Source organism: Hipposideros armiger, unplaced genomic scaffold, assembly GCF_001890085.2.
Source record: "Hipposideros armiger isolate ML-2016 unplaced genomic scaffold, ASM189008v1 scaffold_876, whole genome shotgun sequence".
Classification (NCBI taxonomy): domain Eukaryota; kingdom Metazoa; phylum Chordata; class Mammalia; order Chiroptera; family Hipposideridae; genus Hipposideros; species Hipposideros armiger.
Genome location: NW_017732226.1, coordinates 272510 through 285833, shown reverse-complemented (window position 1 = coordinate 285833; position 13324 = coordinate 272510). Strand labels below are relative to the sequence as shown.

At 33.1% G+C, this 13324-nt stretch overlaps 1 protein-coding gene across 1 annotated transcript in view; it reads left to right on the top strand.

Annotated features, from left to right (window-relative positions):
• The window catches only part of PCDH15 (protocadherin related 15), a gene marked incomplete at its 5' end in the record, with an annotated part of 518446 nt that overhangs the window by 276903 nt on the left and 228219 nt on the right, over positions 1-13324 (top strand). Inside the window, 2 exon segments of the mRNA XM_019629964.1 lie at positions 1244-1437; positions 12866-12998. Of these exon segments, the coding sequence (XP_019485509.1) occupies positions 1244-1437; positions 12866-12998 (327 nt within the window).

Genomic DNA, 13324 nt, shown 5'->3' with positions numbered 1-13324 from the left:
ATCTAGGGTGGTGCAACAGTGTGTCCAGTGGTCTCCCAAAGGAGTGAATGATAAAGAACTACAACTTTAGAGAAGTGAAATTCAGGGACGAGAAATGCATAAGAAAATGTCAGTAAATAAGATACAATTTCTACAAGTTTATGTATTACAACCATCTGTTTTTTTAATTCTACTGGGAACTTTTAGTTATGTTTCTCTTAATGTGTAAACTGAGGGCACTTTTATTTTCTCCATTCATCACTTTTGATATGATGAAAACAGACAATTTGTAAAATGCATATTATAAGATTGCTCACTAGAATTCATTTCTCTGTCTCAAGTAAACATATATTTATCAGAAAGTCAAGGATTCTTATATAGTATATTAAATCATTATTGCCTAAATTTTTCTATATGAAATGAATAATGGTCATTCTCTTTTCACACAAAATAACACAAATATAGTCTTTAACTAATTGGATACCATTTGCTCCAAAATAATTATAAATATGTGTAAATTTGCCTTATAGATGCTTATGTAGTATTATTTCAGAAACTGAATTGAATCCCTTTCTTCAAAAAAAATTTTTTTCTTGGGCTTAATATTCTAATTTTCTAACTAGATATTCTACAATTGGAGATGCATTTGTTTGATTTTGAAAAGTTAATATTCTCTAGGCCATATCAGTCCTTTATAAGTCACTGTGAACAAGATTATAAGACTCTTCCCTAAAGCCAATGTAAATAAAAAGGACGTGAGAACAAGAGAATCTGAGAGAGAGGAAGGAAACATTAATCATGGGAAAAATGAGAGCAAAAGGATGGATGGGAGTAACAAAGACAGACTTCACCTATTTTATTTTTTCCAGGACTCAGTCAGCAGTAATATGTGTTTATGTGTCAAAAACGGGAGGTAAAATAGAAATAAATAAATAAATAAATTTCCTACAGGGATATCATATTTACTTTAGGGCTTTCTTTTTTCCCCCCTTTATTAAATTAAACATAGTCTTCAAGATCCAAAAACTTTTTTTTTTCATCATTCCCAGAAGAAAAGAAAAAAAAAATCCTTCCTGCTGTGATTCCTTCCATATCATAACAAAACACAGTAGCCCCAATTCATGAAAACAAGAGTATATACGCCAAGAAAACTTCCTTTACTTATTTTTTGTCTTTGAAAGCAAGCTGCTTGTGTTGGGGGAAAAATGACACAATAGTGAAAAGTTGAGACCCAGAGGATTTATGTTATGATTTTCAATTTCAGCTCACTGCATTCGACGCAGACGAAGGGTCAAACGGGGAGATCTCCTATGAAATTCTGATTGGGGACAGGGGAGACTTCATCATCAATAAAACAACAGGGCTTATCACCATCGCTCCGGGAGTGAAACTGATAGTCGGGCAGACTTACGCACTCACTGTCCAAGCAGCGGATAATGCTCCTCCTGTGGAGAGAAGGTAATTTATATTAGAACCAAAGCAGTCTTTTCATTGCTGCCTTTTAACACCATAATTAAATTTAAGGAGCGCAGCGAGCATTCTTTTATCCTATAAACATCTAAATTAGATCAGAAAATCAGAGAGACCGGATCCTCAGTAACTGAATATTCTAATTTCGTTAAATTGTGGGAAAAGGACAATAAAGACAAGATTAAACCACAAAATAATTAACTATGACATCACTGAAGGATGCAGGTCTCTGTTCTGGGGGGTGGGGTGGTGGGAGGGAGACTGGGAAACATCAGAGGCACGTATCTAATTTATAACTGAAAACCAGGGTTGATGACAGTGAGAGGTCACAGACACGGCGATAACATGTAATGTCTCAGGGATTTGAAGCCACTTCTCAGTGTCTGGGTAGTTATCCAAATCTATCTATCTATCTATCTATCTATCTATCTATCTATCTATCTATCTATCTATCTGTCTGTCTGTCTGTCTGTCTATCTATCTATCTATCTATCTATCTATCTATCTATCTATCTATCCATCCATCCATCTATCCATCCATCCATCCATCCAAATACATATATATACTATATATATTCATATATATATATAAATTCATATATATAGCTTATCTATAGAGTTTATTAGAATGTATCTATAGAACACATCTATCTATATACACACACACACACACACACTCTGTGTACATATTCAAATATATAGATAGAGAGCGTGTGTGTATGTGTGTGCAGGTAAAAAACAAAAGGCTTCTACTATAACAACTGCACTTATCTAGCTCCCCACCTAAGATACCCCTTTTGTTAATTGCTTGCTCATTTCTAGATTTTCAGTATGCATTTCAAGAAAATATTGATGAATAGCAATACATTCCTGCACCTTGCTGTTTCCCCCCTCCCTCACAAAACATCCTGGGGATATCTTTCCATATGAATACTAGATAATTTCCTCAAAACTTTTCAGAGCTATATAACATTCCTTCATATGTATGTAATATTGTTTAAGAAATCCACTGTTGATGGAGTTTTACATTTCAGTCTCTCTTTTCCTGACAATGAAGAAATAAATAGCATTGTACATGCATCATTTTCAATACGTGCAAGTATATCAATAGAGTAAGTTCCCAGAATTGAGACCAAAGGGTATATGCAATTTTGAATTTTAGAGATAACTGCCAAATTACATTCTATGGAGCTTAAAACAATTTAAAATTCCAACTGCCAAGTTAACAATGATTAATTCTGCACAGTCTCCCTAGCTGTGTGTCATAACAAACATTTGTATTTTTGCCAATCTGCTAGGTAAAAATAGCATCTATTTTTATCCACTTGTTTATCTGTGAGTTTGAGTATAATTGTTTCAGAGCCAGTTCTAATCTACAGATTTCTGTAAAATCTGTGTTTGCAATCTACCCATATTTCCATTGATATTTTAAGACCAGTTTAGAATTATTCTGTTTTCTGCTAATGATTTGGTGTATTCATAGTGTATGTTTAAATTAAGTGTGTGTTGCCCTTGGAATTTATCCTAGTGCAGTAGGAAATATTGACTCAGCAAGATTTTCCACACACCATATTGCATAGTTCATATTTTTCACACTAATTTGAGATGTTATATTTATTATATCATACATTTTCTTACGTATTTGATTTTGATTTTACACTTCCTCTTTTATTCCGTTAGTTCACGTATTTTTTTTCATGAGCTATTATTGCACAATTTTAATAGTTAAGATTTTAAACCGTGTTTTACAATATAGCAGTGCTAACTTACCTCAATACTGGTTTTTTGGTGGTCATTGTTTTGTTTGTTTGTTTGTTTGTTTGTTTGTTTGTTTTTTCCCTAGAAAACTTTCCTGGTTACTGTTTCAGTTATTATTTTTTTTCTTTCACTCTATATAAGGTAGCTCCAGTGTTTTATTTCTTTAACTACATTTTTATTAGGAGCACATCAAATTTTTAAATTAGTTACTTAGGGTTAAATTGTATATTTTTGACATTGATCTTTCTATCCAAGAATGATCTGTCTCTATTTGTTCATGCTTTATTTTACATCCTTTAATGGTTTTGTTATTATTATTTTTTATTTTCTTTATAGAAGTCCTATTATTTTGTTGTTGTTCTGTTTCTGTATCTTATGCTATTATTGTAAATTGAGCCCTTTTCCCTTATTCTTCTTTATGATTGATATTTATATATGAAAGTTATTTATCTCTTTATATTAATTTTAACCTACTTTCTTATTTTATTCCCTTTGTTTTTATAGTTTCAATTTTTTCTATATTATCCAGGAATACATTTTATAAATAGTGATAATTTTATATATTAGTTTTCCATTTTCTTTTATGCTTTGAATTACATTTGTTAGTTCTTTCAATAAAAATGATGGCCTTGTTTTTAACTCGAGTGGCAATGCCTACCATCTTTCCCCATTATATTAGGTTATTGTTTCAAAAAATATATTTTATTATGTTAAGAAAGTACTTATTCCTATTTTACTGGCTTTTTAAAATAACAGTTGTGGTTTAGTCAGGCCAAATAAATATTTTTGAGAAATTTTTATGAAGATGTTATAAACTTGTTATGTATAAAAGAAATAAACAAAAACCACAAAGAAATACAACAAAGAATTAACAAGTGTAACAAGTATGAATGAGTTGTAAACATCTCTAAAACCAATCCATCAATTCAAATTTGGTTCTCTGAAAAGAAAAAGAAAAGAAAAAGGAAACATAATTAAATGGACAAACCACCAGCAATCTAATCAAAATGGATACAGTACATTTTTACATAATAACTTCTAAGATGGAAATAATACAGAAACAGAAGAAATTAAAAGAGTCATAAAATACAACTTTCTTTAATATGTGCAAAATTTTAAAACATGAATGGAATGGATAATTTTTTAAAAAGACATAATTTACCAAAATCAATTCCAAAGGTTAAGAAATATTAAGATAACAATGGATAGAGGAAATAAAGAAAATGCTCAAAACATTACTACCCAAAACTACACCAGGGCCAGGCAGTTCAAGAGGAGAACTGGAAAAATAATTATTAATACTATTTCATTTGTCTCTTTTTTACCCTCTCCGAGAGCAGAGAAAAGGGCACTGTTTCCTCTGCAGCACATTCACATGGGGCAATTTTGTCTACGCCCACCTCTTATTATTCATTAATCATGGAGATTGGCAGGTGGATCCCTAGCTCCTCATTGGTACTTCTACACTATTCTTTCTCCTTCTCTTTTGAGACTATTCGTTCTCCTTCTCCTTGATATTCTCCCTTTTTAATCTCATAAGAATGTACTATCCATTGCCCCTCCTTGGCACTGTCACCTTCAGATGACAGGTTCCTGCCGCATTACCTCTTCTCTTACCTGGTCTTCTGCTCAGTTCTGCTTATTTTAGTCAACTAGTTATCAAACTGGTCTCTGCTCTGTCTTTGAGACTCAAATCTACCTTCAGGACTCTGAACTCCACTTCCAGCTCCTCTCAGCCTTCCTAGGCTCTTCTCTGACTTCTCCCAGCTTCGCTTCCTCCAGTTTTGAACTGCGAAGCCTTTTCTGACAGCCAATTTACAATTGCAACAGCTTCTCAATACTTTTACAACACATTCTTGGCATTCATTGCATCTACTGCACGTATCATCATGGAATATACTATATGTATTTTCATTTAGAGTATGAAGTTTATTGTCTGCCTTGCCATTGCCTCCCTTTCCCCCTCATCCAGAGTGCTAGTTAACCAGGGCATGGATCACTGTGGCTTGGTTGTCTCTGGTGTCCAGAAGCCAAAACAATCCCTGGAATGTCCTTAGGTTCTTAACAAATATCTTTGCCCCCACCCAGGTTCTTAACAAAACTCAATTTTTTTTAAATTGTTATTTTTTTGGTTTTGAAGTAAATGAAGTAGAATAATGGACAGTATGATACAAACCTGAAATATATTTTTATAGAGTTCCCAAAATACAGAAGCAGATTTGAAATTGTTCTGCCTTCCCTTATAGTATAAATTCATTCTGTCTAATTTTGTTTCTAATAAGTCAGAAAAATAGGTGTCTATGACAGTAAGATTTTCTTTTCAGTCTAACAAACTATTGATTATATAACTGCCATTTACCATGTCGTGAGTATACCAAGATAAACAGAGTATCATCATTTGCAGGCCAAAAAAAAAAACAAACAAACAAACAAAAAAAACAAAAAGAAAAAGAAAAAATACAGTGAAGTATGCAAAGTAGAAATATAAATAATTAGTTTTAGTTTAGCATGATAAATTTGAGAATGAGGTAAATTTTCAGGTTTTTGGGGCATTGATAAGGACACTTGTCATAATGAGGGAGTACTTAGAAGGCCTCCTAAACAAGATGAGTTTAGGAGAATTATTAGAGGTTAATCAAGGTGAAAAGAAAGCAAGTCACATTGCTTACATAGCCTGAACGGTCTGAAATAACTTGATGCTTACAGATAATTACAAGGCAGCCAGTGTTACCAGGGCATAAACTGAGATTAATAGAGGGGCAAAAGGGTTAAGGACCATATCACAGAAAATTTAATTTGCTTTGTTAAAAAGCTTGGATTTATCTAGTAAATGGAAAGGCTTTTTGGAAGAACTAAAAATTAGAAAGTCATATGAAATGATTTCAGTTTCAGGAAAACCACTGTTGTCCCTGTAGAAAACAGATGTGGGGATAACAAAACTGTGGACAGAGAAATAGGTAGGAGACTCCCACTAGCAAAGTCCAGGAGAAAGCTTGCTGATGGCTGGAACTGGGCATGTTAGGAAGAGTGGAGAGATGGAATTGTCAAAAGCAAATCAAAACAAACAAACAAAAATCTCCCATGTCTTTGTCTAAAATGACTGAGTGATGATGATGTCAAGATGGTGCACATGTTTTGGGTGAAGGGAATGATTTCTGTTTGGGACATGTTTAGTTGGACTTGGCCATTTTTCATACATCAAAAAAACAAAACAAAACAAGAAAAAACAAACAAAAAAACAGATGTATAGGACTGAATGTGAGAAAATGGTTAAGGGCTGTTTCTTGCGAAGAAACGTATAGAATATTTTTATAGAGAAAGTAGTTATAGAATCTAAAATAAGAGTCAAGGTTTAAATGAATTCTAATAATAGCTCCATTCATGCTGAGTTATTCTGAAGAGGAATTAGAGATGATTGATGCATTTAATTACCATACACTAAGGCCAGACACCATGCAAGCTCATTTATATACATGATTTCTAATCTTAACAACATTGACTCTTGCATAACTGTATTTATTTTTGCAGATGAAAAATCTGAGTGTAAAAGAGAATAATTGACCTGGCTATGTGCTTGCGCCCTTGTCCACCCTCTCACCTACCCAGTAAACAAGCAGTAGAACCATAACTTGAACTTAGGGCAGTTGGATTCTAAAACCTTCTCCTGCATTCTAGTTCATATCTATAACCTTTTGTAGTAATTATTCTGGAGAAAAAAGATTCTGCAATTACTCAGTACTAATAATGCTAATTACAAGAATAAAGTCATCTATTGTTTTTATTATTTACACTTTCATTATAGCCCTCTAATAAGTCATTAATTTATTTTATAATATTTTTTCATTGAAAGTAGTGCTGGGCTAAATAGATTTGGCCTATTATATGTGCTTATATATTACAATCGATGTGTTTCTAACCACTCTATTTTTTAATGAATAAGATTTTATAAGCCACTTCTTACTCAGTTCCTTTTTGCAAGTCTTATCAATGATTTGTCTAGGTAAGTCGTTGTCTACAGTAATCAGCACAATACAGTTGACTCTTGAACAATGCTGGAGTTACGGGTGCCAACCACCTGCCAGTGGGAAATCCACATATAACTACAATTGGCCCTTCTCTTACGTGGATTCCCAACCAAGGAGTTGACGCTGAAACAACTCAGGTATGAACTGTATGGGATGATCAACCTGTGGTCAATTGGGGGGAAAAATACGCATCTAAGTGGACCTGCACAGTTTAAACCTGTGTTATTCCAGCATCAACTGTAATAGGATTTTACTTGAGTAAAATTGTATTTCACTCCAGGAAACAAAGTGCCATCTTCATAATCTGAAGATGTATGTCTTTTTCAGGAACACTAGGCTTTTAGTTGACCTAGCCTCATTGTTTTCTTTAGAGACAATGATTTGGGCACTAAGGTATTATCTTATAATGTTTATAAGAGGGATCTACAGAGAATGAAATCTGTATACCTCCATTCTTCCTGCTTGGACAATGTCAAGTTCCCTATAGGATAATGACATTTGTTATTTTCTGGAGGGAAATTAATCCTTCAAATTGAGTTGATGAATGAACTGAAAATGCAAGCTTTGCTTTCAGTATTTCCTAAGAAAGGAAGGTGCTATTGGAAAATTATGAACAAAAATGTATAGATTGTGATATACTTTACAAATTGACCCAGTGAGCAACAGTGGCATGTAAATGTAGTTAAATAAGAACATTTAAAAAATGACAGTTATATATCTTATTTTTAGATTACCTCAATTCACAAATTTAAATAGTATTAACTCTCAAAATGAGATCCATATGACTTAAATTTATGTATTTGTTAATCTATTGGGTTGTCGGAAAAGTCATGACATATTTTTTCTATGTTTTTCATTGCAAAAATGCATCATGACTTTTCCGACAACCCAATAATTGGGTGAACTAGCTAAATATTCAGAGTAAGAAGAGCAATAGTCTATACTGTTTTTGTGTTTCAGCGTTTTTATTTAAGCCTTTGATAAGCATAAGAGGACAGATAAAAACCAAAATATTTTTTTAATAATAAATTATTAGGAGAGAGTATTTTATTATATTGGTGTATGTAGGTCTCCTTATACTTATTTAATTAAAGAAATTACATAAAATGTATTTAATCTTAATATGTGTAAAATACTACTATTAAGTATTTATGAAGACATAGAGAATACAAGACCTTCCCCCTAAAATATCTTATAACAAAATTTTATAAAATGATTGATGTATGTCATGACACCCTTTTTTGACTCCCTATCTTTTTCATTAAATCTAAGGCTATATTTAATTAATAAAAAATTAAACCATCCATTTGCAAATAAAATTATTTTCCACTGTGAATATGTATTCCTTAACTTCACATGATATATTTAACTTTAGTAAAAAAATTTAAAAACGTGATAGTGGTATTCATTTTAGCAAAAATGTACTGATCCCTAGCCCTATGGTGAGGAACTGGAAATAGAAGACAAGATGAGATCTCTGCCCTCATAGCATTCATTTGGAGGCACAGCTAAATCTAGACGTGCAGTAGTAGGTCATTACAAATGCATAGGAATGATAACGGTACCTCCAAGCAGAGGGAACAATAAAAGCAAATACACAGAGACATGACAAAGCATGGAATGTTGTGAGGGCTATGTATCACTTGGCACATCTGAGCATATCCTTAACCTTCTTCAAATTTATCAACCAATCTCCAGTGCGATCAAGATGAAGTTCAAATCAATAAGTATAGTACAAGAGTTCCTAAGCGATCTGGCCCTCGCCCACCTCTCTAGTCTTAACTCCTACCATTGCCCTATTTAGCTCCTTTTCTTGAGTCATACAAAGCTTGTAGTTTACTTGTTTATTGCTCTGTGAATTTACACATGCGTTTTCTTCTGTCTGTGATTCCTATGGTTCTTACACCTAAGTGCATCTTGTCTCTTAAAACTCTGTTCCTATAACTTCTCCTGAGAAATTTCTCTGACCTCCTATGTTTTAAATCTGAAATATGTGTTTCCTATGGATTGCAGAATGTATTTCCAAAGTAGTGAAATTGAATCTGTGAACACTGAACTGAAAATATAGCTTCTCTAGCACAATGGTGCTAGGAGGCAAAGCAAAAAACAAGGTAATTTCTCTATCTGAAGTCTCCTAGAGAAAACGATATAAACACTTATAACCTTCACCTTAGAAACAAGGTAGAAATGTAAAGTTACAACTGAATGTCTTGTAGCATATGTTGTCATAGGTAAGAGAACATTATACTGTAACTTGTACAATCGTCTAAATGCCAGGAACAGCCACCTCGTTACTAATGATACTATTGTCACATCAGAAAAAAAAATGACTTTTTATAGCTTTAAATTGTACCATTTGCAAAGTTTAAGCATCTTAATTCTATTTTCCCAGCTTCCTCTTTAATGATATTTTATTTGGTCAAGTGCTATGGATATGGTTTCATTCATAATATAAATAATTAACTTGAGCCCAAGAGATGAAACAATTTATGATTTCCTGCAAGATAGCTTCCATCATTACAAACTGACGATGTTTTATCCTCACACACATAAACACATACATCAGATGAGTAAAAATTCTCCAATTTATTTCCCAAATTTGTTTTCATGGGATGTGGGGAGAAGGGCAGGTAGATTTTGAATTCAGAAGCTGTGTCTTTTAGTTTATCAGTTGTTGTTAATTAACTTTATAGCCTTGATTCAGTCACTTAATTTTTTTTTCATATTCTAATCGTCTTCTGTAAAATAAAAGAGTTAAATTAGATGGGCCTACAATCTTTTAAAAATTGTAAGATTATCTGAGAAAAGACATCACTTTTATTGTTCTACTTCGACCATCATTATCAAATGAGAAAGAGAAAAGCTTTAGGATTTTCATTTTTATAAGTAGATATTTATCTACATTTTACTGGCTATATTATAAAAATAAAATTGTGTTATATAGATGCTCAGTTTAATGCATTTAACATGAGCTATGAAGTGTAAATATAAAATGTTCACATGAAATATTATCTAGTGACTATCCTGTTTTATTATGTGCTTAACTGATGCTGTTGAGTTAATACTGTTTATTACAGCGTTATTGATATCATTTTACTGTTAATACTATTGGTATTTGGTTTTAGGAAAGCTGACTCTGACTCTACTGACATCAGGGAGAAAAAAAGGAAATAGCACTTTAAAAGGCAATAACCCCCCAAAAGGTTGGTGGTTATTTAAACACATTGTAGGAAAGTGCCAGGATGTTGAAGATGAAAAACGCAAGACTTTGAAATATGATTTTCTCAAATAACTAGTATCTAAGTCCAAGGGGCACAAACACAATTAGCAGTCCTAGCATGTTGAATTATTATGGAAAGGAGAGGAAGCAAAGAAGTAAAGGGAGATGAAGGAGATGATTTTGTTGAACCACGGCTCTTCTCTGTCTTCTGCTTTGGGGTCTGAGGTCTTTTATGTTTTGTATTTTAAAGTTTTCTTCCCTGTTGCAAATACACATGCCTTATCTGAGTTAGAGGTCCTCATTGTAGAATTGTGAATGTTAACAGTGTATCCCTCTAATGGGAAAAAATAATCAAAGGGTGGGGGGGCGGGAATTAAGGAAATACACAAAGAGTGAGTTCAGTGTAAAAGATACTTTCACAAGAGGAAAGAGACTCGTATTCCTGTAACGATTTTTGTAAAGTATCCCAGACTAGGAAGCTGAGGCTTTAAAGAATATCAAAAGCAAGAAAGGCCTAACTTTTTAAAAGTGAGTTTTGAATTTGGAGTAAAGGTGTATTCTAGGTTAAAAAACAAAAAATGCTAATCAATGTGGGAATCTCTTGCCTCCAAGGTTATCAAGGAGAGCTTCAGGTCAGCTTGTAGAGAAATCTCTTGCGCTACTAACTTAAAAAGTAGGTGAGTCTTCATGTTATAGCTTCTGGGGCAGTAGTCTTCAAAACTGAGTGTGTGTAAGTAGAGCCTTGTATGTCTATGGCAAATATAGATTTGTATGTCCCATATCCAAAGATTCTCATTCAATGTCCAAACCACTACACTCCACTCTGGGGAAGAGAGAGAGGGGATACCATGCCTGTAGGGATTATCAGTAATAACTGATTAATATGTTTTTATATGTGTGTCTATATATGTATATATATAGACACACATACACGCACACACACACACACACACACACACACACACACACGGTCTTATGTAAGCCTTATGCTAACCTTATAAATTATTATTCCCATTTTAAAGGCTCACATGTTAAAAAATATTTTGAAAAGAAAAGAAATTAGAATTTGATTGACTGTCAATTTTTAATAATAAAACAATATAAAATCATAGGTATGAATTAATACAGATATTTTAACTGAACATTAAAATCTAAGATATTTTAAATTAAAATGTTACTTTAAAACAATATTGTGATAAACATGTGCATACATTTTTTTAAAGTCACTGCACATTTCCTGAAGTGCTTAATATTCTGTAGGTATCTAGTCTACGGAGCACATGCTTAGAAACAATTTGGATCTAGGCATGATAAGCTAAATAAAAACATATTTATGTCCCATGATCTGTAATGTATCTTAAACTACTCTCAAAAGTAGACTATTTTAGTATAATAATCTCAGAAAACTGTTTTTGGTGACTGTGTCTTTTAATTAAAGCACTTAATAAAAAGAGCTTTGAGCTATTTTAAGAAAATTCTAGCCCCCAAATAGAAATGATATCAAATGTGTTTTGAATATAAAGTCATGGTTTTGTTAAAATTAGGTTAAAGCATACATCTCAGGCAGTGGTGTTTTCTTCAAGATAGAATACTAACTTTGTAAATTGCCCGGTCTCAATATATTTTAGCCAGTGTTTCTTCTGTACAAACCTTGAACATCATGCTTCTTTGGCTTTTGTTGTGTAAAGAAATTTCAGCATTGAGAGATATAAAGAGTTGATCACATCAATTTAAATAATTTTGTTCTTATAATAATAGACTATCTTCTTATCCTTCAAAAAATTCCCCATCGATATAAGGCTTTCATTAAATCTAATTTCTAGCTTTTCATATTATAGCCTTTAAAGAAGATTTAAAACACATTGAATTTTGTTTGCAACTATTTTACACAGCAGTCATTTTATGACCCTGACCTTTGGTATACATTTACATTAAACCATTGATGTCAGCAACAGAATTAATAAAACAAAGCCTTTATTTTGTTCTCTGTGTTATTTTTAATCAATACTTCCTTTGTCGGTTTAATAGGAAGAGAGCCCCCAAGGACAGCTCATATTACCAGATATTTACAGAATGGTTTTGGTATTAGATGATGTTAAAAAAATAGTCAGAAGTCAAGGCAAGTTAATTTATTAGCTTCATTTGGAACTGTTTCTTTTGAATTCACGCTATTAATGTAACTAGGAACAATCTGTCCCTGAGGCAGTTCCTTTCCTTTTATTAAGATAATTTCATAGAAACATTATACTTTAGTGATTACTTTTATTTTCCTATCCTTTTATTCTGAATTATTTATTTTCTATAAAAATCCAAAATGCCCTCTCCTGTAAACCCAACAGCGGAATACCGAATGCAGTCTGTCATTCAATGCGATGTAGATTTTTACCATCTTGTTCTCTTCCGTTCTCCGCAGGCACTCCATCTGCACTGTGTACATTGAAGTGCTTCCTCCAAATAATCAAAGCCCTCCCCGCTTCCCACAGATGATGTATAATCTTGAAGTCAGTGAAGCCATGAGGGTTGGCGCTGTTTTATTAAATCTACAGGTACGTTCCTTACTCTGTGTGTGTGTGTGTGTGTTTAAAGTTCTATAGAGACAGCCTTGAAGACTAATGGGTGTGTATGTGGGGCGGGGGGGGGGGGGAGAACACTCACACGCCTGCTTACACTCTAGTGAATGAAAATTCCATCTGGAAAGGAAAGCAGAGGTAATATGGATGGAGGGTTTCCACGGCTAATCTATTCTATTGATTGCTACAATTGAAGTATTTATATTAGCTGGCAGGGATTAGCTGCAATCATGACAAGAGAGAATGAAGGGAGCAGAAACATGCACTTGAATATTTTGTACTTTGCATCCAAAGAGTCTGCA